The sequence below is a fragment of the Mauremys reevesii genome, linkage group 3, assembly GCF_016161935.1.
Source record: "Mauremys reevesii isolate NIE-2019 linkage group 3, ASM1616193v1, whole genome shotgun sequence".
NCBI classification, from domain to species: Eukaryota; Metazoa; Chordata; order Testudines; family Geoemydidae; genus Mauremys; species Mauremys reevesii.
Window position 1 is genome coordinate 204,949,698 of NC_052625.1, and position 24,431 is coordinate 204,974,128.

At 46.8% G+C, this 24,431-nt stretch overlaps 1 protein-coding gene across 1 annotated transcript; it reads right to left on the reverse strand.

Annotated features, from left to right (window-relative positions):
* Positions 1–3,383: 3,383 nt before the first annotated feature.
* On the reverse strand, positions 3,384–24,304 carry HADHB (hydroxyacyl-CoA dehydrogenase trifunctional multienzyme complex subunit beta). The gene is made up of 16 exons (XM_039528897.1): positions 24,173–24,304; positions 23,234–23,308; positions 22,833–22,874; positions 20,212–20,308; positions 18,724–18,768; positions 17,150–17,249; positions 14,731–14,818; positions 13,510–13,697; positions 10,865–11,045; positions 10,057–10,178; positions 7,683–7,762; positions 7,549–7,596; positions 6,582–6,669; positions 5,531–5,605; positions 4,824–4,988; positions 3,384–3,943 (listed from the first exon to the last, which is right to left on the reverse strand). The coding sequence occupies exons 2-16, from the start codon at positions 23,298–23,300 to the stop codon at positions 3,908–3,910; spliced, it is 1,422 nt and encodes a 473-aa protein (XP_039384831.1). The 5' UTR covers positions 23,301–23,308; positions 24,173–24,304; the 3' UTR covers positions 3,384–3,907.
* Positions 24,305–24,431: the final 127 nt, after the last annotated feature.

Consider the following 24,431-nt stretch of genomic DNA (forward strand, 5'->3'; position numbering starts at 1 on the left):
CTATGCAATGACATCCAGTCAGCCCCTGTAGCATGCCTGGTAAAAGTACCACCCAGAGAAGGCTTCCATTGCTGTATACATTGGAAAAACTTATACCAAAGCTATGGAGAGAATTCACATTAATAGGGAGTTTTCATGCATCCATCTCGTGACTTACAGAAGCAAATGCTTTTTGGAAGAGTAGTTCACTGTGTGTGTAGAAGTCTCTTTTAGGGTAATTAAAAAACTGACACATTCTATTGCTACAGAGGACCCTGTTCTGCAGTAATTTTTAAAGCCATTTTTCTCATTTCACAACCCGCTTACCCGACCTCCATGTTGAAAGTGGAGCTCATACGTGTAAGCCGCCTGCCCTGTAGCACTTTGCTGATTATGTAGTTTGATAAACATCAGCTGCCTTATTAATAAAACAGCTTTAATCTTTTAAAAACAGCTTCTAATTATCTCTCATTTTTCTACTTGGCAGGTTTTTGAAGACAAAAGCAGCTTTCAACTGACAGATTCTTCCATGTTTCTCTTTTTTTCTGCATCATAAAAACATTTACAGCTTCTGCTGCTGCGGGGGTGGGGAGATGAAATCTGTAGCTTCATTTTTTACCATGTTTTAGTTCCTTAAAAAAAAAAATCAATTCCAAATTGAAGTTGCAAAGATGTTTTACATTTTAAATATATGCAACCTGCTGCAGCGAGGACACGGTGAAGAATGGCAGCCGTCAGCAAAAAGCAGAAATAAAACTTCAGCAAAGCAGCAAATTTGTCAATATTTGAATGTAAATCATAAAAAGAGGATGCTCCTAAAATATGATAGTGTAGCAGTTTGTGGGTGCTGGGGGAAGAGAATGGCTGATAGAGTCTGTACTGTAAATCCGAGGCTATAAATACCAGCTTCTGCCTGCTAAATGCCCAGGTGAAGAATGACGTTAAAAGTTAAGTTTTGAGAGGCCACAGGTGGAATAAACACAAGTGCTCCGTAGGCCAGTACAACAGCTCGAGGTGCTCAGGGAGCCGAGGTCAGCCGCAGCCTGGGCCAGTGGATAAGGGGCACTAGCCAGCAGACCTCATTTCTAATCCTGGTTCTGTGACCGACCTGCTGTGCAATTGTCTTGTCTATTTAGTTCATACCCCCTTGGGAGCAGGACCACACTCTGCCTGTGTTTGCACAGTGACTGGCACAGTGGGGGCCCACTGAGTATTACTGTAACACGTCTAATCGACAACTGTTTAGCAAGGGTAGCCACTGTGACAGCAGATAGTCAAAAGTACTCGGTGCTGTTCAGGTACAGCGTTGAGCAGTGGACAAGTAACATGCACCTGCTTTGATGGACAGAGAACGTGTAGCAGTCAGAGAGTGACTTGCCAAAGGTCACCCAGCAATTCAGTGGCAGAGCCGTGAAAACCTGATCTCCCAAGCCCTGTGTCATGCACAATGCTGCCTCTCCAGCGCAGCAATTGCCAGCTCTATGGCGAAAGCTGGAGCACGCTTCCCTGGTCTTTGATGAAGTTGCGCCAGCTTACAGCCAGGGTTAACGTGACTAATGACAACTAGTAGGTTTTAACACCAGCTTTTTAGCAGGGAAGAGGAGAAATCCCTGGCCTAAAACCACAAATGGAGACGTAGCCTCCCAGCGGTTACAGCTTGCCGAGGTTCCTAGTTTAATCACAGCTGGTTCCTGGGACTGACCCTCCCCTTGTGGTTAGTGATGTCACTGGTGAACTGCTTCTGGAGCTCCCTAAATTCATTCGTCTAGAAGGACCCCAAGGCACGAGCGCTTCTGTAGCACGTCCTCGTATCTCCTAAGCAGAGTCAGTGTCAGAGTTCAAACAACGGGTGATGTTTTCATTACGCTCGGGGCCTACACTCCCTCCCACTAGAGAAAGCAGCTAACGTGGGGTTTATGCTAGAGCTGAAATTGCACGTTCTGGAGGTGGCAGTTCTGCTTGTTTAATCCTGTGTCTAAGTCCAGGAGCTGAGTCCATGGCCCAGTTGTCAGCCAAGCTCCGCTCCCACTGGAGTTGACAGGAGTTGTGGCTGCTCCTCTCTCCTAAGACGCTGCGTAGCTGTCTAACTTGGGCAGGCGAGCTAGGGACCTGCGCTGCATCTGTCACCCTCCCCTCACAATGGAAGGGACAGTTTGGTTAATAATTTACCAGCAATTAGCGTAGCAGCCAGTTACCGGCCCAGCCCTTCCCTGGGTGACAGAACGTGACCGTATTGAGGAGTTAATTTAACCATAAAATGTAATGGCCACTCAGGCTACATTTCGGACAAGCAGTCGTAGGGAACAGGCCTGGGCTCCCCAGCACCTTAACATTGCTCCTTTATACCCAGTCTTGGTCACCCTCTTATGCAGCCTTCCCCGAGCTTGGGAGGGGGAGCAACAGCTTTCTCCATGGCTTACGAGGCCAGGCGGACCAAAACTAAGGCGACTTTGTGACTAGTATTTTAATAACCACTGGTGAACTCTGCCCATCACCTCAGTTTTAGCTCCCGGTAATCCCCTGTGTTATGTATTCAAAACAGACGACCTGCAGCACACACTTCTTTTATACAAGAAAACTAGGGGAAATGTCATTGTTTAGTCAAAACTGTTTCAGAAAAGTCTGTTTCCTCACAGGTACAAATGGCACAAGCTCTGTTCTGTTAAATTACCTGAGAATTTTAAGCATAAAACAAAAACACAAGCCCAAAGTTACAGGCCGATGTGACACATCCCATGTAGTTGTAGCCATGTCAGTCCCAGGATATTAGAGAGAAGGTGGGGGAGGTAAGATCTTTTATTGGACTGACTTCCATTGCTGAGAGCGAGAAGATTTTGAGCCCCACAGGTGTGGGAAAGGTACTCCCAGCGTCACAGCTAAATGCAGAGTGGAACAGACTGTTGCCTGAAGAAGAGCTCTGTGGGGCTGAAAGCCTGGCTCTCTTACCAACAGAAATAGGCTGACCTGTGATGAATCCTCCCATAATCCTGGCTTTGACAGCACAGCTGATCTGCATGGCTGACAGCAGACAATGTACCTGAGAAACAATTTGATACTGAATTCAAATTCTTCCACTGCTCCTATTTTTTTCTTCATGGTTCAAGGTACTGCAGACTTTTGTATTAAAACATGGAACTAAGTTGTCCTGGAGGGTTTGGAAGATGGGTAGGGACAGTTTCATATAGAAATATTTATTTCTTAGCGTTAGATTCTGGAACACAATTCTGCGCACAGTGTGCATTCTGGGGCAAATTCTGTGGCGCCCCTTACTCCTATTTTCAAGAGCCCAGAACAGCCTGGTGATATCTCCAAGCAGACAAGCCTCAGAGTACGTAGCATTTGAAACCATCAGTGTAAGTGTAAATACTCAAGGGAAGAAAAAAGGAAAAAAAACCTGCCCAGTCTTCAAATTCTTCTCTGGTTTATTAAGGCTGACAAGTATCTAAAGCAGTTACAGTTACTGCCCAATGCTGTTTGGACTCTGCACCATCCTTTATACACACCACCTCATTCAACTCCCTTTGAGTCTCCTCTTTGATAAGCCACATCCCTAACTGGACAGTTGCGCCTAAGAGGCGGAGCCTGTAGATGGACACTAAATACTTGGCAATTCTCTGTTTAAAACAACTCGTCACATTCCCAGACTGCATTACTCATTTCTTCCATAAGAAAAACCCTGTTTAGAAAGAGTTACCGGTAAGTTTTGGTTAAGTGCAGGACCCCGCCAGGCCTAACAGCCACGCTAACTGTTTGGTGGTGCATTCGACAGAGCGTTAATTTGGCCCAGATCACTGACAGGGTAACGAGAAGATATTTACAAAGGCCACCAGGAATCCTTTCCAAGGATCACAGATATGTTATTAGTGCATTGAAATGGCATTGCCTGGCACAGAACACGGCCAGATCCATTCAGCAGTTCCTTGTCCTCTTACTGGGGGTAAAGTTCCACAATCATTGCGTGGCCCTGAAATGGAGAAGGAAAGCACAGTTACTCTAGCCTGAAAGGCGCTGTCTGTAATACACGTACCAGTCAGCAGAAGAGCTTCATTTCCAAAGGACGTTAGTCATATTGTAGGAACGGGAAGAGATTAATAGCAGGAGTTTACTCAGTGGCAGCATGCTACAGACATGGGCTGGATTAAATGGTGCCATTCCCGACGCACTACCGGAGGCAATGCATCCCTTTCAGGGGAGGGGATTAGAAAGCAGGCCAAGGGCTACTCAGGAGTATCCTTCTCACCCAAATTGGAAAGATTATGCAGCTTCCACAGAGTCTCAGCTAGCCCTCTTTCGATTGGTTTAGTGAGGATAGGACTGGCCTGGATGTGACCTCTCAAGTTCCTGAGTAACCCAATCTACTGCCCAACTGCCTAACAGCAATAGGTGCAATACTTCTCTGGAGCTTTCCAAGTGCCACTGGAGAGCAGGTGCTATCTGCCTTTTTCACACAGAGGTTCTTGTTCCTTACACAGGGAGATGGAGCCTAACAAGCCAGACTTCAGTAGGATCCTCAGGGTTCATGAGACAGTGAAAACCACCCCCGCCAAAACCACAGTGGAGCAAAGAATCATTCCTCCCTTTCGTACTATATCAACGGTGACATGCAGCACTGGCCACCAAACAACGGTCACTCTCGGACAGCACTGAAATGCTGCAAAAGCAAGACTGGCTGGCTCCTTAGCCCAGCTGCCTGGATAGCATTAAGGCCACCTGATGGTAACAAACTTGACAGCTGCACCGATGTGCGACATACACAGGACGGGACTTCTTGGTGCCGAGAGGAAGAGAGGAATTCCTGCCCTTCTCAGCAGAGGGACAACACTAGCAAGGCCATGCAGCATTACCTGGCCTCCTGCAGCACAGGCAGCAACCACACCGTACTGCCCTCCTTCCTTCTTCAGCCTGTGAGCCGCAGTCATCACTAAACGGCAGCCAGTGGCACCAAAGGGGTGCCCCAGAGACAGGGATCCCCCCCACGTATTGAACTTCTCCAGAGGCGGGGCTCCAACCTGCAAGAACCAAAGGAACAGGCTTGCCAACCTCTGCCTCCAAGGAGCCTGACCCGCTCCCTCTGAGGCCTTCCCGCCGCAGACGGTCACCTGACCAACATGGAGCTCAGGGACTGAAGAGACCTACGAGGCCCGCTAGTCTCTGCTGCTGGCGTGCTCACCAGAGTTCACATTTGGGTTTCACTGCAGTGTAAGCAAATGTATGAGGCTTTACGGTGACAGGATGCCAGCTACAGCCAGTTGGCTGCTAGAGACCAGTGGCTTAATCTCATTTTTACTGAGAAACATCAGCCGCACAGCTCTAGGTCTTTGCTTCTCTTGGGGCTGAAGTGCCAGAGGACACGTCAGAGTAGCTACAGCTCCTCGAACTAGGAAGAACTGAACCAAACGATTGATGTTTAGGCAACAGAGTATTTCTCCCTTGTAGAAACACAATACAGGCCTTAGAATTGCTATGCAGTTCGGATACGTTTTTACAACAAGGAGTTAAAATGACAAAAGCAACACTGACCTTAAAACCCGCTTCCTCATTACGTCCTTACCTTAGACTTTCTGCCCATGTAGTTTTGTGCAAACCAATCCGAATCCATAGCTTTCAGGTTAGCCAAAATCTGCCCCTAGAAGGGAGGGGAAAAGACTCCAGGACTACAGCAGACTCAGAATGAGGGACAGTAAAAGCCGTGTTATCCGGCCCTGTACCAACCGGAAAGCTTTATAAACTGGCATTTCTAATCTTCAGAGAAAGTCCAGTTTATAGGCTGGTTGGCGCCTGCCTGGCTCCACATGGCTCCCCAGAAGCGACATGTCCTTGCTCCTAGGTAGAGGCTCAGCAGGCGGCTCTGCGCACTGCCTCCGCCCACAGGCACCGCCCCCGCAGCTCCTATTGGCCACGGTTCCCGGAAAAAGGGAACTGCGGAGCCAGCATTCAGGGCAGAGGCAGCGCGCAGAGCCGCCTGCCGTGCCTCTGACTAGGAGCAGCAGGGACAGGTTGCTGCTTGCGGGAAGCTGCCCAAGGTGAGCGCCCTCCCCGCCGCTGGATCCAGCGCCCTGAAACCCCTGCCCCGAGCCCCCTTCCTACATCCAAACTCCTTCCCTCTCAGTTAAGTAGCATTTTTCACTTACCAGCACCCCCCAATCCCAACTATCCCAACATTTCGGATAGAAAAGCTTTTACTGTATATGGTGGAGTACTACCAAGTTAGGGGTATCTTAGTTTCCTCAAACTAGTCAGTGATCAAGAAGGATGAACACAGCTGGTTGTACACAAAGGGCTCAAAGGAACATTATTTGCATGAGCCTTGTCCCAGTCAGATGACACCTTAGAGAAAAATGTTGCCTCTGATTAACTGAATAAACTGTCTGCACAGAGCACCTCAGCACAGACTAACTGTTAATGTACAAAATCATAGTGTGCATATATAAAACCCTACATCCGATGAAGGAAACCGAATAAGAACATGGCTCTTTCCACTCCTGATATAAAACCAAATGAAATCTCCTTGCTATAGATCTTAAGCAGGAGAACCCAGATCTGCAACCCAAGACACATTGGTGCGTCACCCCCTCCGTGCATGTTCCCATGCAGATACTTACGGCGAAAGCTTCATGAAATTCGAACACATCAATATCAGCCAGCGTTAGACCAGCCCTCTCCAACACTTTGGGGGTCCCATATGTTGGCCTAAAGGGTCAGAAAAGCAAACGTGACATTAATGCACGTGTTCCATGGACTCCTCCCCCTTCCTTCACTACGATCCCTATTAAGCCTCCTCACTCGCAAAATGGAGCAGCAGCGTTTAAGATGCCAAACAAGTAAGTGCTCATGAAGCGTTCAGCCTCTCCCACTCAAACTGATGTACAACCCAATAGTCACCACCGCCCCATACGGAGATGCTTTAGGCAGGTGAAGACAAGCATTTCACCCCATTTCTAAAGTTAATTGACCTTTGTGTGCAAGTCTGGGAAGCCCAGACCTCAAACCCAATTAGCTGGATTTTAATCACATTCAAATTCTCCATCCCTTGAGATGTATGCCAACATTAACACTAATGAATCCTAGAATTGTAGCACTGGAAGGGACCTTGAGAGGTCATCTAGTCCAGCCCCCTGCACTCATGGCATTATACCATCCCTGACAGGTGTTCGTCCAACCTGCTCTTAATCTCCTGTGATGGAGATTCCACAACCTCCCTGTGCAATCCATTCCAGTGCAAAGTCTTACGACTTGTTACTTGGATGGCTAAGGCAGCGTAACACTGCCACATGTACCAATAACCTGAGGCAACAGAATGCCATGCACATGCCTGAGCACCCATGTAACTGTGTTGCTGCAACCCCTGCCTCAGCTCTTCCCTAGTCTTAGGCACCTCCATTTGTTGCATCATGTCCCGTACTCAGATTTTCTCAGCCCTTTGAGGCAGGGCCCAGGGCTCTGGCTGGCTGTGACGTGCCTAACTAAACACTCAGCCATTCTACAGCAAGTGAAGCATTTAGTGCTGGTAACCGATCGTGTCCAGCAATGCTAAGTGTGTGACCATGCTGGCCAGAAGCCATCCCTTACCCCAGCAGGAGCTGGTCCTTTGGATCCTGGGACACGTACACAAAATCCCTGCACAAGAGAAGCACCATCACTACCAGAACAGAAAACAAACACAAGAGCAGCTTTCCGAAGCCAGATGGAATGGTTCCTTCTACCTTAGGTAGGCCTTTGGTTTGTAGCCCATCGCCAGAGCCTTCTCCTCAGACATGATCAGAACGGCCGAAGCACCATCCGTCTGAAACAGCCAGACAAACTCAGTCAGGCACCTACTCACAGAGCGCTCACACCATGCAAAGGCGGCAAGTCTCTAAGTGTTTGTACAGGGCCCTCATCGCTGTAGCACACAATCGTAGTACAAAGAAACAAAATACACAAAAGCGTGAACACAAATGCTGCTCTATAAACTTATCTGTAACCATCCAGCAGAAAGTTACATTATAAGTCACACCCGTCTGCTTGTAATCCATTAGGCTGTGGAACGGACAAGCTCCCAAGAAAACTGGCAGAAGCCTCATCACTTGGGATAAAGAACTAGGTAAAATACACCCTAGGGAACAATGCAGCACTGGCTGAGGCAGATGGTAAGATGACGTATGAGTGGGCTGGCCAATGCAGTACGACTGCTGTGATAGCAATGTATCAGGGGGTAGCCGTGTTAGTCTGTAGCCACAAAAATGAGGAGTCCGGTAACACCTTAAAGATTAACAGATTTATTTGGGCATAAGCTTTTGCGGGTAAAAAACCCACTTCTTCAGATGCATGGAGTGAAAATTACAGATACAGGCATAGATATCCTGGCACATGAAGAGAAGGGCGTTACCTTACAACTGGAGAACCAGTGTTGACAAGGCCAATTCAGTCCAGGTGGATGTGTTCCACTCCCAACAACTGATGAGGAGGTGTCAATACCAAGAAAGGGAAAATTGCTTTTGCAGTAAGCCAGCCACTCCCAGTCCCTATTCAAGACCAGATTAATGGTGTTAAGTTTGCAAATGAATTGCAGCTCTGCAGTTTCTCTTTGCAGTCTGTTTTTGAAGTGTTTTTGTTGAAGGGTGGCCACTTTTCAATCTGTTATAGAATGACCAGGGAGATTGAAGTGTTCTCCTCCTGGGTTTTGTATGTTACCATTCCTGATGTTGGATTTGTGTCCATTTATTCTTTTACGTAGAGACTGACCGGTTTTTGCCAATATACATGGCAGAGGGGCATTGCTGGCGCATCATGGCATATATCACATTAGCAGATGTGCAGGTGAATGAGCCCCTGATGGTCTGGCTCATGTGGCTAGGTCCTCTGATGGTGTCACTAGAGTAGATATGGGGACAGAGTAGGCAACGGGGGTTTGTTACAGGGACTGGTTCCTGGGTTAGTGTTTTTGTGGTGCGGTGTGTAGTTGCTGGTGAGTATTTGCTTCAGGTGGGGGGGGGGGGGGAAGGAACGTCTCCCAAGGCCTGAGAGAGTGAGAGATCGTTTTCCTGGCTAGGTTGCAGATGGTTGATGATGCGCTGGTGGGGTTTTAGCTGGGGGCTATAGGTGATGGCCAGAGGTGTTCAGTTATTTTCCTTGTTGGGCCTGTCCTGTAGTAGGTGACTTCTGGGTACCCATCTTGCTCTAGGAGTGGCTGGCTCACTAAAAAAGCAATTTTCCCTCTCTTGGTATTGACATCTCTTCATCAATTACTGGGAGTGAACTACATCCACCCGGACTGAATTGGCCTTGTTAATACTGGTTCTCCACTTGTAAGATAACTCCCTTCTCTTCATGTTGGCAGCTACAGTGCTTGCATAGTCTGAGTTTCAGAGCATTGTTTCATGTATGCAAAACTAAACCCTAATATTTTACAGCATAGTGTCCTTGATGCATCGATTTTATGCTGCCTCAAAAGGAGAATGTATTTCCAAGTTAACCTACAGCTCTGCTGTATATGCAATGTCTGTTCTATGCCAATACTTTGCAGTGGAGTCAATTCTAAAGTACTATTACACCTCAGCAAGTTCCCAGGAACTCCAGGCAGAAAACGCTGTTGCTGCTTGTGAAACCAGCGTTACTTTATAGCACAAAGAAAGGAGCTGTTATTGCAAAACGTGAACAGGAGCTAAACACTAGCTCATCCCCTTTGTGCTGCACATGGGGACAAGACACATACCTTGTGCATTCTGGGGGAGACTGTCAAAGGCATAAAGGAGAGTTAGGCACCCGACTTCATTCAAAGTCACAAGGAATTGGGTGTGCAACTCCCATTTGTGCCTTGGGAAACCCTCCTCTGTCCTCTTCTGAGGGCAATTATAATGAAGCAGCCTCAAGTGTTTATAATGAACCTTCTGCTTTTATTTTGGGGGGTTGCTAAATTTAAATTTGTTTAAGAGAAAATGCAAGTGTCATTTTGCAACTTAAAGTGGACGACATTTTTGAAAAGCCAACGAAGTCAGAGTAGTGTTAACGTCAGAGAAATACAGTGTAGGTAGCTGCAATAGGCAGAATAGCTCAGTCTCACATATTGCTACACAAATGGATGGCGGTGTACCTTACCAGGAAGGAGGAGTTGGCAGCTGTGACAGTCCCATAAGGTTTGACAAAAGCAGCTTTCAGTTTACCCATCTGCTCCATGGAGGATGGACGGACTCCATTATCTTTGATAACAGTATCTCTGCCTGTTAAAACAGAGCATTAACCTCAAAAGGAAGTGGGCATCAGACCCCACTTTACAGAAAAAGAACGAGAGAGAGAGAGAGACCTATTTTCCAGGGGGAAAGGAGTGTGAGGAAAGAATGGTGGTGTCATTCATTTTATTTGAATTCTTTCCAAAATAGTTTAGCGTTAAGGGAACAGTCTTGAGTATTCAAAAAATTCTGCTTCTTTCAAATTGATGATTTTCCAAAATAAGCTTTCTAAGGAGCACAACTGGCATATGCTTCATCACACTGGCACTTTTACTAGGCTGGTTTTTAAACTGGACTTGTTATTCCTTGCAAACACACATTTCCCTGTGGTGTAAGTTGTTGCTTGTTAACTCTTTGATACAAAGAGCAGGAGGATTCCTCACCTGTGTGAGCTCCTGATCTGTCCTGTACGAAGGCAATAATCACCAAATAAGCAGGGATATGGAGTAGGGTGCTTCAAGATTTAGATCACAGACACAGCAGGGACACATGCTCTTAGATCACTACTTTCTTGTGCAGGGACAGGTTGTAAACGAAAGCTTTTAAATAGACTGGACACTGCTGAGGAGTGAAAGCGTGTCGAGAGATACAAAACTTCATGACCTGTGCCCTGGCCACTTTCCCTTGTAAAGGGAATGGCGCTATTTTGGGTTGGCATTAGAACACATGGCTTTTACCTGGCACTTTGAAGGGTATCACGTCAGTGAGCAGCCCCTCATCCTGGGCTTTCCTGGCCAAAGTGTGGGAACGCAGGGCGTACTCGTCTTGTTCCACACGAGAGATAGCAAAGGCAGCAGCCAACCGGTCTGCTGAGTGTCCCATGGTCTCACTGGTGGAAAACTCTGCTACTGCTGGGAGCTAGAGGGAAAGGAAGCACAAGGTAAGCAGATGTAAATACCATCTGTTCCAACGGTGGTTATGAACAGCAAACTATACTACACCATTGTAACTTAATATTTGGGTACTTTTCATACATGTCAATCCTTGAAGTCCTCTGTTTATAAAAAGAGCAATTAGCTTTATACAAATAATGCACATTATCTTACTAAGATCCACTGAGAGCAAATAATCTAAAGGAATTCCCACTTCTGAACCACAGATAACACAGGAATGCCCCAAACTCTGAGGAGTAAGGGCCATGCTGGCCACTTGCCAGGGGTTTGAGGACTGCTCCCGGGTGGCATACAACGAGGCAAGTAGCAGCTGCCCTTGTATTTAATATGGAGCTGCAGACCAAAGAAACAACAGGCCCCAAAACGAAGTGAGGCCAGGCTGCTTGGAGCAATGCATTCTGGGGCCTGCAGCCTCCGTGGCCCACACCTCTATAGGAAGTAGTATGCTACACAAGTGGGCCAAATTCAAGTCACCCCTTATTTATTTAGTTATCTTGAGAGAACGGATGACAACTTTATCCACACATGTGAGCCAAGACTCCCACGCTGCTGCATGTGCTATTTTTTGGGCCCTTCATTTTCAGTTTTTATTTTAATTTTTCCCAGGAATTTATCAGAGTTTATTACCACAACACCACAAACAGGGGGGGAAAAAAATCAGTGCAAAAAAACAATTCATAATTTTTCTGGGTAAATATCAGGGCTTGTTTTGGTGGACCGAAAGACAGGGGAAGAAAGTATTCAGTGGATTGATGCTTTGAATTCTGTTCAGTGTGGTTTGCTGCAGAACTAAAACAGAACTCAAAACATGCCACCTCGGAGTTTAAGAAAATACACCTCTAATCCCCAAATAACATTTTTCATTTGAATAAACAGTTTCTTGTTGTAGACTTAGAACTATTAGCCTGTAAATATTTACGTTTAACAACTGAGTCACACCATTCACAGCACATTTACTCAACTTGATCCTTTTCTCCTGTTTTTGGTTTTTTAAAACTTTTAATACTTCCTTGTGTTCGGAAACGTATTCTGATACCAATTTTTGTCATCTTCCCATTTTAGTGTGTCAAATCTTTAAACTGTTATCTGCTAACAGCTTGAAATGCGTATGTGGTGGGTGTGACATTCATCAGTACGTTCAGATGTGCATGCACTTCAGAGCTTGCGTGCGTGCCTGTTTATTGTGTATCTTCTAGACTAATGCCTTACTTCAACAGGCAGCTTTGCATACACACACAGACTAATGTATTATAGTAATACATACATCTCATGCAACGTATTGTATTTTCCTAATAAAACAAGTTACTTTTTATATATTTGAAAGATACAAAAGTAGGGTGAAAAATCAGAAAAAAAACCTGAATAATACTTTTTGTAAAACCCAAGAATTTTTCAGTAAAAATTGGTTTAAATTGAAAATGAAAGGGCTAAGCTATTTTCCAGTTCTGGGAATCTGCAGCATTCAAATCTGGGTCTCTTATCTCTCAACTGCACTTTGAGTATCTCTGCACTCGTCCCATCAGCTGACGATAACGGATTCTCTATTAATAGTATGGGGGCAAAAATAGCCTCTCTGGTGAGGAGAGAACTCCAGGGGGCCTCAAATCATTCACTGTGAATAAAACCCCTTTCCTACCCATTTCCATCACTTTTCAAGTCCCCTTTCCTCCGGCCATGAGAGCAGGTGGAGGGGCTCCCTTTACACCATGAAATGGGGAGCCCCCCATCTACATGGGCAGGCTGCTCTTTCTCATCTCTTATTATGAGAGCACTCAGTCTCCCGCAGGATCGGGCCCCTGGAGAATAAATGGATTGTGTATTTAAGAGTTGTCAATCAGATGCACAATCCCATTAATAGTGGGAGGGGAATGCTTTCTGCTGTATTCGATGTGTTGAAAACGCACTCGATGCGTCACTACTAGCTTGAAGAGCGATTCATTGTGTCCCTCAGACTCCTGGTTCTAAGAGTTTCAGAAGGTCAAGACGAATTGCACGGTATTTAGGCTGGCAGGGTAAGTTTCCCCTTTACACATTTTAATGGCTTCAGTAAAGCCGCTATGCTAGGAGTTCAATGAGCTGGGAAACGAGGTATTTTGACGTTTAAACAGGTGAAGCTCACTAAGTGCATGCCTGACTGTCAGAGAACCATGTAGGCAAAAGCCATATGTAGTCCCTCAAAGAGATTTAGGAGCTCTGCAAATTCACTGAAATCTTGGCCTAAACCTAGGCAGGCGGAATGATGCAGAACCACCACAGTCTGCACCCCCAGTTAACCGTCACCAGGCTGACCTCTCCATGGGGGAATAATTACATTCCTTTCCCCTAAAGCGTGTGTTATTTTACAAGCAGCTATCAAATGGCAAACTACAAAGGAGGACAGACTTGGGAACCCTAGACGCCTACTGAGAGGTGGAAAGGAGGAGATTTACCTCTGGGGCAAAGTAATCAGGACGGATTTTAGCAAACAGCGCCAGCCTCTGGCCCAAGGTCTTGGCCCTGTTAAGGGAGAGCAGAGTCTTCCTCATCTTCCTGCTGTGACGAATGGGAACATCCGACATTAACTCCACACCACCAGCTACCACCACATCACACTGGCCAGATGCAATCAGACCAACACCTACAGGAAGCGTGGAGAAGATCATCAGAAGTGTGGGTGGACATCTTTAAAAGAAACTGAAATACTTCCACTTACTGATGAGAAGAAACAACTAATCAAGGATTTCTCAGGAGCAGATGCAACCAACAGAAACATCTCTAATCAAGGAGAATATTTTGCTTTTTTGCACAGTTGGTCAGCAAAGAGATTTCTGATCAGGTAAAAAATTGAGATTAAAAAAAAAAAGTTGTCCTGATATGGAACAAAAGCACCAAAAGTTTTAATTTTTTCACAAAATGAAACTCCAGAAACCTTTGTTTCAGGTCTATTGAAATGTTTCATTTCAATAAATTAAAAACTTTTTTTTTCTGATTTTGACAATATTCTAAATGGAACTCTCCTGATTTTTGTAATTTTGCTTTTACTTCCCACTGTTTTCATGCAAGGAACTGAGGCAGCAATATCTCTCAAACAATTTGGGGTAGAAGCCTGGATCTTCAATTTTTGCTCAGTTTGGGCTATACGGAAGGCGATATTAGCATAAAAGGCTACAACTTTGTCAAGTTCAAGTCTGTACCCTTCAGTTTTTCTGGACAATTTTGAATCTGAGTGGAGACTGCTCCTGAATTAAGCTGATAATCAAGAGCTCCTGAAGGCCTGGAACATATACTTCAAAAATCTCTGCTAAATTTTACTGAACCAGTGGTTCAATAGCACTCCTCCCCAATCTAAGAGTATGTCTACACTACTCGCCATATCGGCGGGTAGCGATCGCTCTCCCATTGACTGCTGAACTCCAGCTCGGCGAGAGGCGGAAGCAAAGCCGACGGGGAGCGGCGGCCATCAATCCCGCGCCGCGAGGACGCAAAGTAAGTGATTCTAAGTCAGTCTAAGATACGTCGACTTCAGCTACGCTATTCTCGTAAGCGTAAGGCTTAAGCCTCCTCCAGACACTTAACCACGTTCATTAAGATGTGTAGGTAGGACAGAGGAAGAGAAGAGAGGCTGCTAATGCCATCTTCTAATCTACTACCTGTTCTTTCAGCCAACATACCTGTGGTCATAGCTTGGTTTGAAGAGATGCAAGCCATAGTGACCGTGTGGGCTGGAGTTTTGTCAGAGAAGCCAGCTCCCAAGGCAGCCTATGGGCAACACAAGATAATGATTAAAATCCCCCACCAGCTCTACCTTGCAGTACTTGCTTCTTGAAACATTAAATGCCAGACATCTTTGCAGAATTTAAGCTACAAACGTGTCAAGTTCCCACCTACACAGCTGAGGTAAGGCATCCTGCACGCAGTCACTGTGAGGACTCTTCCTTTCTATTGTAAGCAGAGAGCCGGTCTGGTGCCTGCCTCTCAAAGCCTCTTTATCAAACTACGAGGGCAACCCTGGGCAGACCCTAAATGAACAAATTCCTCTTATGCAACGCAGCACCGTATTTCTGAAAACGTCATTACTTTTGCTGCACCCTGCCATCTATCATTTATAGATGCAAGAAAATGAAAGTAATTTTGTTTGAGAACTTGAACACACTGCAGTAGAAGACAAGCTGCAATTTGCATATAATTGAACATTAAATGTTTGTGGCAGACCAAGCTTTCCTGAAGGCAGGGATGTACAATGGGAATGAGAAGCTCTACCAGAGCAGGGAGTGGAGGCCTCTGTCACAAGAGAATAACTATTCTGGAATACGTGTTGCCATAAGACGACACACCTTAACTGACACGTGGCCAACTAGTGTAAAGTTCAAACCTTCGCTGGAAGTTAAAATTAAACCACAGTCTCAGCTGACTGACAGGAGGTCAAAACAAACACTTGCACATACAAAAATAAACTGCTGATTGAATCTGAGAAGTACTGGTAATAACAAGCGCAGTTAGGAGAAATGATGTAACAAGTTTAAGGTGGGATGGCGCTGGCTGCTGCGCAGAGCACCCGCTGAGGTTTCAGAAACTAGGTCGATTAGAGCAGAATCATGTCTAATGTTATGGAGATGGCTTTACAGTACAGTAACTCCCCACCTAAAATCATAGAGTACCAGGGTTGGAAGGGACCTCAGGAGGTATCTAGTCCAACCCCCTGCTCAAAGCAGGACCAATCCCCAACTAAATCCCCAAATGCCCCCTCAAGGATTGAGCTCACAACCCTGGGTTTAGCAGGCCAGTGCTCAAACCACTGAACTAGCCCTCGCCCCCAAACGTCCTCTCGCTTAACGTTGTTTCAATCTTATGTCCCCGCTCAATTACAGAACATGCTCCATTTAAAGTTGTGCAATGCTTCGCTATAACGTCGTTTGGCTGCCTGCTTTGTCCACAGCTGGCAGCCCCCCGTCAGCTCCCCTACGCCCCCCATAGCGCTGCCCGCCGGCCAGCAGACCCCACGGATCAGCGCCTTCCCCCTCCTCCCGCTGCCTCCTGCCCGCGGCAATATGCTGGCTTGGGGCATTCAGGAGGGAGGGGGGAGGAGCAGGAACTTGGCGCGCCGGCTTCCCCCACCCCGCCTCCTGAACACCACAAACCAGCTGATTGCTGTGGGCAGGAGGAAGGGGAGGGAGGGGGGAGGAGCGGGGACGCAGCATGCAGAGTAAAGGGGGAGGAAGGGGGGAAGAAGAGGCGGGTTAAGGGTGGAGGTTTGGGGGAAGGGGTGCAGTGGGCGGGCCGAGGATTGAGCCCTCCGCCCCGGTGCTGGCAGAGTAGGGGAAGCGGCTGCTGCACAATGTGCATCTCCCAGCCTACAGCACCTTCAGCCTCCTTGCCCACCTCGTTGTCTCCAGTGCCAGGGGGCTGTGCCTGGGGGGGGGGCAAGGCAAGGGCACCTCCCAACTATAGTACTGTGCTGTGGGCAAAAAAAACCAAAAACAAAACAAAATCCCTGGAACCAACCACCCCCCATTTACATTCATTCTTATGGGGAAATTGGATTCGCTTCACATCGTTTCACTTAAAGTCGCATTTTTCAGGAACAGAACTACAGCGTTAAGTGAGCAGTTACTGCAACAGATTTCTACACTCTTTCCCCTGCACTATGTATAGTCACTTCTCTCTTTACATCTGCCACCAGGAAAGGCAGCACAGCTGGCACTCTCCAGAGCCCTCAAATGCTGCATCTGGGATTCCCCAGCTTTATTTTTCAAAAAATATTGTCGTGTTATCAAGTATTTCTGGCACCCAGAGCTTGATCCCAAGTGAACAGTTCAAGCAAAATCATTAATCATCTCTTACCAGGGTCCTGCTTTCCTGGTCATCCCCCAGGAGGGATTTCACAGTGCACAGTATTAGAACCGACAGGGTAGATTTATGATTTTAACAGGATGGGAGTGCCATTTAATTACCTGGTGCACAACACAAGGTGAATGGCTTATTTTCCCAACCCACAAGGAGCAGTGATGAACTGATTCTTTCATAGGGTTTAGTTCCCTCAGGTTAGCTGTTTAAACCAGCTTTACAGAATACCTGCTTCATTTAACCCACCTCTCTAGCAACATTGCTCGTTTTCACCTCCTGGATAACTGTGCCATAAACAATGTAATCGACAACTTCCTTCGGGACGTTGGTCCGGTTCAGCAACCCTCTGAGAGAAGAAGTCAGACAAGAAAATCTGCACCAGCAAATAAAAAGTAGTAACTTTGCCAAGGTCCCCAGGATCTCAATTTCAAAAGCTAGCCTGCAAACCAGGGACACCAGCGAGCGTGCTGCCCTAATTCAGAGAGGAGGCTGCATATATAGCTGCCCCCAGAAAGAGCTGTGATCATCCAGCAGAAATGGACTCTTACAATAAAAAAGGGAAACGCCACCTCTTCTTCAATAACCCCCCTCCCCTCCCAACGCACAAATGGTTACTGCCTCTCTTCCCCAGCTTGGGGCAGCCTCAAGTCAAAACTAAGGGAGAGAAGAGGGAGTCAGATGTCACGCCAGCCTACCCCTCAGTGTTTGAAAACCTACTGCTTCTACAGGGATACACCAAAGACAAGCAGCAATTTTTTCATATTTCCATAGAAAATACCGTATACAAATGCCCCGGGATATCCGTACAAACAAGCCTATACACCTCTGCGCCCCATTGCAGGGAAATATATAAAACTAAAACAAACACAAATTTGAATTCTGACTTCCTCAAACCATAGAGTAAAAGGTAAGAGTAAACATGATGCAGGCAGGGGTCCCCATGGCAGCCATCCAAGCGGCCAGTGCACACCACTTAACACCAGCATGCAGTCCGGGACTATAAAGTGCACTGTTTGCACACCACCAATCAGACTGACTCCCCTTTGAATCCCTCCTGTGGCTCCCCCTTGGCTACTGCATCAACCTCACAGCCAAGGCTTGGCATGACTCCAACCCAGCCTTCATCTCAGACCTCAGCTCTTTCAGAGTCATGGCCCCACTGCCCATCAACAATGCCAGCCTTGACAAACTCCTCCCCCCATGCCCCAAACTCCTGCCTTCACACCTTCTTCCACACTGCCCCTAGAGGTAAGTATGGAATGACCTCCCAGGTGCCAGGACCCCATCTTTCCTCACTGAAATCCCTCCTAGTGACCCTACTTTCCCACAGGGCCCACAAACACTGTCAAACTGCAGGCTGGAGAAGGCATCGGAGAGAAGAGGGATGAAATGAGAGAGGAAAAAGACACAGTACTAAGGTAGCTTTCCCTGGGTATCAGTCACTGCTCCAATTTGCTCATCATTTATTTTTTGTATTGTACAGCACCAAGCACATTCAATTGTAGATCATTTGAAGCAGAGCTGGCCAGGAGGATGACACAATATCCCCCTAGCATGCACTTAGACAGTGCCTTCCTTCTGAGGCTCTCAATGTGCTTTACAAACATTCAGTAGTATCACCCTTTTGCACGTAGGTAACCTGAGGTAGAGAGATGCAATGACTTGTCCTTGGTCACATAGCTGAGTGACAAAGCGGGGAATACAGCCTATGAACCCTGGCTACCAGCATTATCATCAGTACTAGATCAACCTCCCAGCACAAAACCTCAGTGCCAGCTAGTTTTCTGAGCTCCTCTTCCACTCAATTCTTGTTTACTCACTGCAAGGAGGCTCTGGCCAAGTCGTGCGGCATCAGATCTGCATATCTGGAAGTTAAAAAAGACAGATTTACAAAATAAACCCTGAAGTTATTTTAGCATACCATTCAGAGCATATGTTAATAGAACAGACACAGTATGGCATCAGATGAGCAATCACGGAGCCTCTTCACTTTAAAATGGCCATTTCACAGCCTTGTTTTGGGGAGACAAATGTGTCTATACGTGAAAAATCAATGTACAACTGCTGTATTAAAGGAAAATCCTAAAACAAGATATAGCAACAGCAAAAGTCAAAACTCTATCCCCTGTTTACCATAGGGAAGGGTTAGTAATGGTCCTGATTAAGCTATGAAGTTAATGGCATTAAGTAACAGGTTTCTAACAAAATCATCTGATGTACTTTAAATGTTTTTCACTCCTGCTGCAGCTACTGGACTATGCCTGGGTCTTGGAAGCAGTTTTTAATCATAGGTGCAGTTACCTACTGTGAAAAGTGGACACATGTCAAGCCTAGAGAACCAAACATCCCAACCCAGCCCTTGCACATCCCAATATACACAGGATTTTGTTTGTATTATTTAGTAATTCTTCCTCAGTTCTCATCGGAATGTATTCTCTCCTTTCCCAAGCCAGACTGTCACACTGACTATGCCAGTTTCCTAATAGTTATAACAAAGAAGAGAGGAACCACTAGCTCACCTCTGCTGAGCATAAGGTACCACATGGTTACAGCTACAGCTTTAGGCTGCCTTTAAATTGCTTGCAGTGGGTGGCAGCAAGCAGTGAAAAAACACTGCTGTGCGCTGCAAATTGCGGCGCAGCAAAGTCAAGTGCCCCAGCGCCAGGAGGGCTCGCTGCGGCGCTGCACGTATTCCCCCACAGAGGTGGGAGGTGGGGACAGCACTGGAGGACAGCACTCCAGGCTGGCTGTTGTCTGTCTATAGCGCTTCAAAGCGCTGCCGCGGCAGCGCTTTGAAGTACAAGTGTAGCCAAAGCCTTAGGTGATTGCAATCTTTCAGGTGGTGCTAATCCCTGTCAAGGAACACTGGAGTTACAAGATATGTATTCTAACGCTTGGGGAAAATCAAATAACTTTGAAGGGGATGGGCATTCCAAGCTTGTAATATGTAGCAGGGCTCATATATAGTTTAACCTGTATAAGAGCAACCAGTGATCCTGCCAAGATTAAAAACACAATACAAGAAGGAAGGGACCAAAACAAACCTCCAAGTTTATCAACTTGGTAAAGATCAGAAACACAAGTTGTTAAACGCCTTGCAGGTATTACATTCATTACTCTTTCCTGTTCTGAGTAAGAGTAGCTACAAATGTCAGAACGCTGAGCAAGCAAACATCAGGCACTGAACGAAGTGAAAGCACTTAGAGAAGTACAACTATAGCAAGCCCAATGTTTTCCATTCTGATTCTACCTGAATCTGTCTGTAGGATTAACCGAAGCAAAGAGGTGTATTTTCTTTTCATACTTACGAGGTGCCAGACTGTAAAAATGGAATGCGGACCCCATCGACCACAACAATATTCTTCACACCATTTTTGGCTAAGGTTTTCTTACTCTTGGGCTGGACTGTTTGAAGAAAATATTTAAACAGCTATTGGCTAGAATCTGAGCAAGTCTGCAGCAAGATTTTATTTAACAAATAAATACCACTAGAAAGTTTGGATAAACATGCTTCAGTGGTTAAGTCCCACATCAAGTACCTAGGAAGCCTGGATTGAATTCTTGTCTCCCCCATGGCATGCAGCCTGATCTTGGGCAAGTCACTTTACTTTCTGTATCCCAGTTTCCTCATCTGTAAAGTGATTCAGCTAAGACCTTGCAGTGAGCCAACAGCAGAGCTGGGAACAAGGCATCCAATTCCTGACTCCCATTCCCAGTTAGCGCTAGGATACCGTGGCAACAGGTGTCTTTGTAATGCTGGATCACAGTCATTAGAAATGAAAGAGACCCTACTTGAACACCAAATTTACCCTGTACCTCCCATCCTGAGAGTAATATATTGCAATACAGTAACATCTGACTAATCACTGTCAGGAGGCATTTTGGACTTGGTCCTAGAAAAATACAATTAATAAAAAGACTCATTGGGTGAAATTTCTAGTGCAATCAGGGCTTAAGAGTCTCCTGATTTGTTAAGACAACAATATGAAGTGGCTGCGTTTAGAAGACTGAGAAGGGCCATGGGATGTAAAAGCTACTTCAATCCAGCTAAGCATGAGAGCTTAAGCAAGGGAAAGTGTGCATATGAGGATTCTGCCTAATACTTGTATTATTATAAGTGGGTTGTTTGAGTAAAGCTAAGGGCAAGCATGAGCTATTTCCCAAATCAGAGTTGCTAGGCCCAAAATGATTCAGGGAACCACAGACACTTAATCAACAGCTAAATGAAGCAGCATTTAAAAACCCCAGCAGCCATTTTTAGTATCTAACTGCATATACCCACATTAAAGCCAAAGCCCCTTACTCTGCGCCACCAGCTGAACCTTATGCCCAATACCACAAGCCTTTTCTGGCCAGGGACCATGTCTTGGTAGGCGGGAGGGCCTAGGGACAACTATCAAGCCTAGACCATTCCAGTTTATCCCCGTTTTGTATGGATCCTCCAAGTTAGGACCCTACCTCATCTATTATGGTCTGAGCTCTGGTTCAGGTCCTTCTGGGCTGTGGTGAGTCTCTTCTATAGCTTTTCTGCAGCTGTTACTAACAACCTAGTGGGATCCTTAGGGCCCATAGGGCTGCCTACACAAAGACCATCCTACCTCCCAGTACCAGAGCCAGACTAGCTTGGTCTGTTCCCCCCCCCAAGGGAGGATTTGTTTCTCACTTTCTGAATTAAAAGTCAGTTTCACTGTTAGGCTCTCAATGCTGCAACATCTGAGGTGCAAAAACTCCAGAGAAAGCTTTGTTTTAAAGTCCCAATATATTTCCATTGGTCTCAGGTTTTATAAAATGAGCCAAATATTAACTGACTGCGTCCCTTGAATTGTGCACATTGAGTTCTCCTCACTTCACCTTTTTTCACATTTTCCACATTCCATATCAATAGGCTATGGACTATCTTGACATAGCAGGATATATAAACTCTACTGAACATTAGGATGTATCAGATATCAAGGTGTGTCATGCCATTTTTTAGCTGCCTGCTACCAGCTCTGATAGTCTTCAGCTAATGGTAGGATTTGCACTCCATATCTTCTCAACAAAAATTGGGGCTCATCTCATTAGAAACGTGAGAGATGCAAGGTGCTAGGTTTTAAGACTATTTTAAACTTTTACATTTGCTATACGTTAGGAATCAGGAGCCATTATCTTATAGCCACAGAATGAAAGGAATAAGTACACAAACCAGAGACATTAGTTTTGTTTGTCCTCCTAAGAAAGGGACTGACGGAAAAGGAATTTATATCCAGCCTGAAAATAAGGAAGTCCTACAGTCTGAAGGGTTGGAATTTTGTTATTAAAAAAGGAAAGCTAGGGAACAATTCTTTACAAAGCAACCTCATTGCATAAAGATTGGATTCTCTTTAATAAGGCGGTGTAAGATGAGCACACTTGCTTTATCAAATATGCTTAGGTAGAAGAGAAAAATCAGATATTTAGCAGACTTGTTCTTTTCACAGACCAGCTTTGATGTACTGAAAAAATATTTTGGTAACATATTTTCTTTGTTCATACTTTTAGAAATGTAACCCCCCAAAAAAGGAAGATTACACTGTGTTTCTGTATCTGTCTTGGACAGTGGTCCCCAACCTTTTTCGTCTGACGAGCCACATACGACCGTGGCGGCGGACGAGCATCCGCCGAAATCCCGCCAACAAGCGGCAACGTCAATAGGCATCGCCGCCAAAATGCCGCCAACAAGCTGCGTCATCCAGAGGCCTCGCCGCCAAAATACCGCTGAAAATCGGCAGCATTGCGGCAGATGTTCGTCCGCCGGCCAGTACGTGGGCGCACTTAGACATCCTAGCGGGCGCCATGGCACTTGCAGGCACCTCATTAGGGACCCCTGGTCTAGGATATGTGCAGGGATGCGGAGGCACCTTGCCAATTTAGTCTTTCAGCAGTGAGGTTTTTAGTGTATTCCCTTTACCTGCAGCATGTGACAGAGGGGAGCAGCTGAAGGATCTTGCAGCTGAAACACAAAAAACAGAGGCAGAACAATTACTGACAAAAAAAATTACCTATAATACTTTAAAATGTGCTACAATAGTAGGAAAAATGTAGACAAGTAATCTGTGGTAACTGCACATTTACAGGAAAATGTCATGTATATTGCGTATAACCAGTTTGTGGTTTTTTTCACAGCAACAAGGGAGAAAAACACTTGAAAAATAGGAAAAGTGGTTGGAAAAAAAAACCACATGGTGGCAAGGAGACTTGGGTGCAGTTGGCACATCTGAATCTACTTTTAACCCATTTTTTTAAAACAGCTAAATGACAATGTCTTTTTATATGGCATCGACTTAATTTTTTAACAATAAGAACACTTACAGAATCTGACAGCCCATGTGGAAGTAGCAGGGAAGCTTCTGATAGCACAGCTCAACATGGAAGTCATTTTGAAATCTAAATCAGCGGAGGAGATGAAAGACAACAATTAGTTTTGTTCAGAGGTTTCAGGATGGGCAAGCTACCCAATTCACACACAGCCAAAGGGGGCTGTGTGTGAGGGGGAGGGACTGTCTTTTTGTGGCGGGTTTGTACTGTGCCGAATACTAGAGCTTTAGGCGCGACTGCAATACAAGCAAATAATCATTATCATGCCGCTTGTAGGCTCAGGGCAGTACAGTGGGTTGCAAGGTGTTCTGGGCAGACCCATTTTAAAATGCGCCCCCCCCCGCCCGATCCTGCCGTTGGCTTGTTCATCCCGTCCCTGATCAGTCACAAACAACCCCTCGTGCTGCCCCCTCCTCCAGGGAATCCAATAGGTGCAGATGCCCGGGCCAGGCAGGACGAGCTGGGACCGCTGCCCCCCGAGCTCAGCTCCCTGCAACCGTCCTGGGGATCAGCTCCAGGGCAGGAGCACAGGCCCTAAGCACCGCCCCACCTCTGCCCCCAGCGGCCCCCAGCGAGGGAACCCAGCTCTACAGCCGCCCTCCCCTCCTGCAACCAGCCAGCTGCTCCCCCGGCCCCGTCTCTTGCAGCCAGGCCCACCGCCTCCTTCAGCGAGCCCTGCCCCCACCCAGCGCCGCCACCCCCGCCCCGGCCCCAGCCCCGGCCCCCACGCTGCTCTCACTGGCCGCGCCCCCCCCGGGGATCCCGGAGCGTCCCCCATTCACCCCCCGCCCCGGCCCCCTCTCCCGGCCCCCTCTCCCGGCCCCCACTCCCGGCCCCCACGCTGCTCTCACTGCCCGCGCGCCCCCCCGGGGATCCCGGAGCGTCCCCCATTCACCCCCGCCGCCCAGGACTAGGCCTCGCGCCGGGTCCCACCTCCGGGCTCGGCCGCCGCTCCCGTCGCTATGCGCTGGCAGCTCCCTTCTGCCTAACGACGCCGAGGGGCCTGGCCCGACCCTCCCGGCCGCGCCCCTTCTCAGGAAAGACCCCTCTTGCCTCTCACATAGCTGCCCGTGGCAGTGCCTGATGAGAGCGCTCTCCTTCCCACGTCTGTCTGCCCCCCCGCACCCCACCCCACCCCGCGCCTCGCCTCTGCTGTAACGGGCAGAGGGAAGGCTTGGGTGCGTAGTGAGGG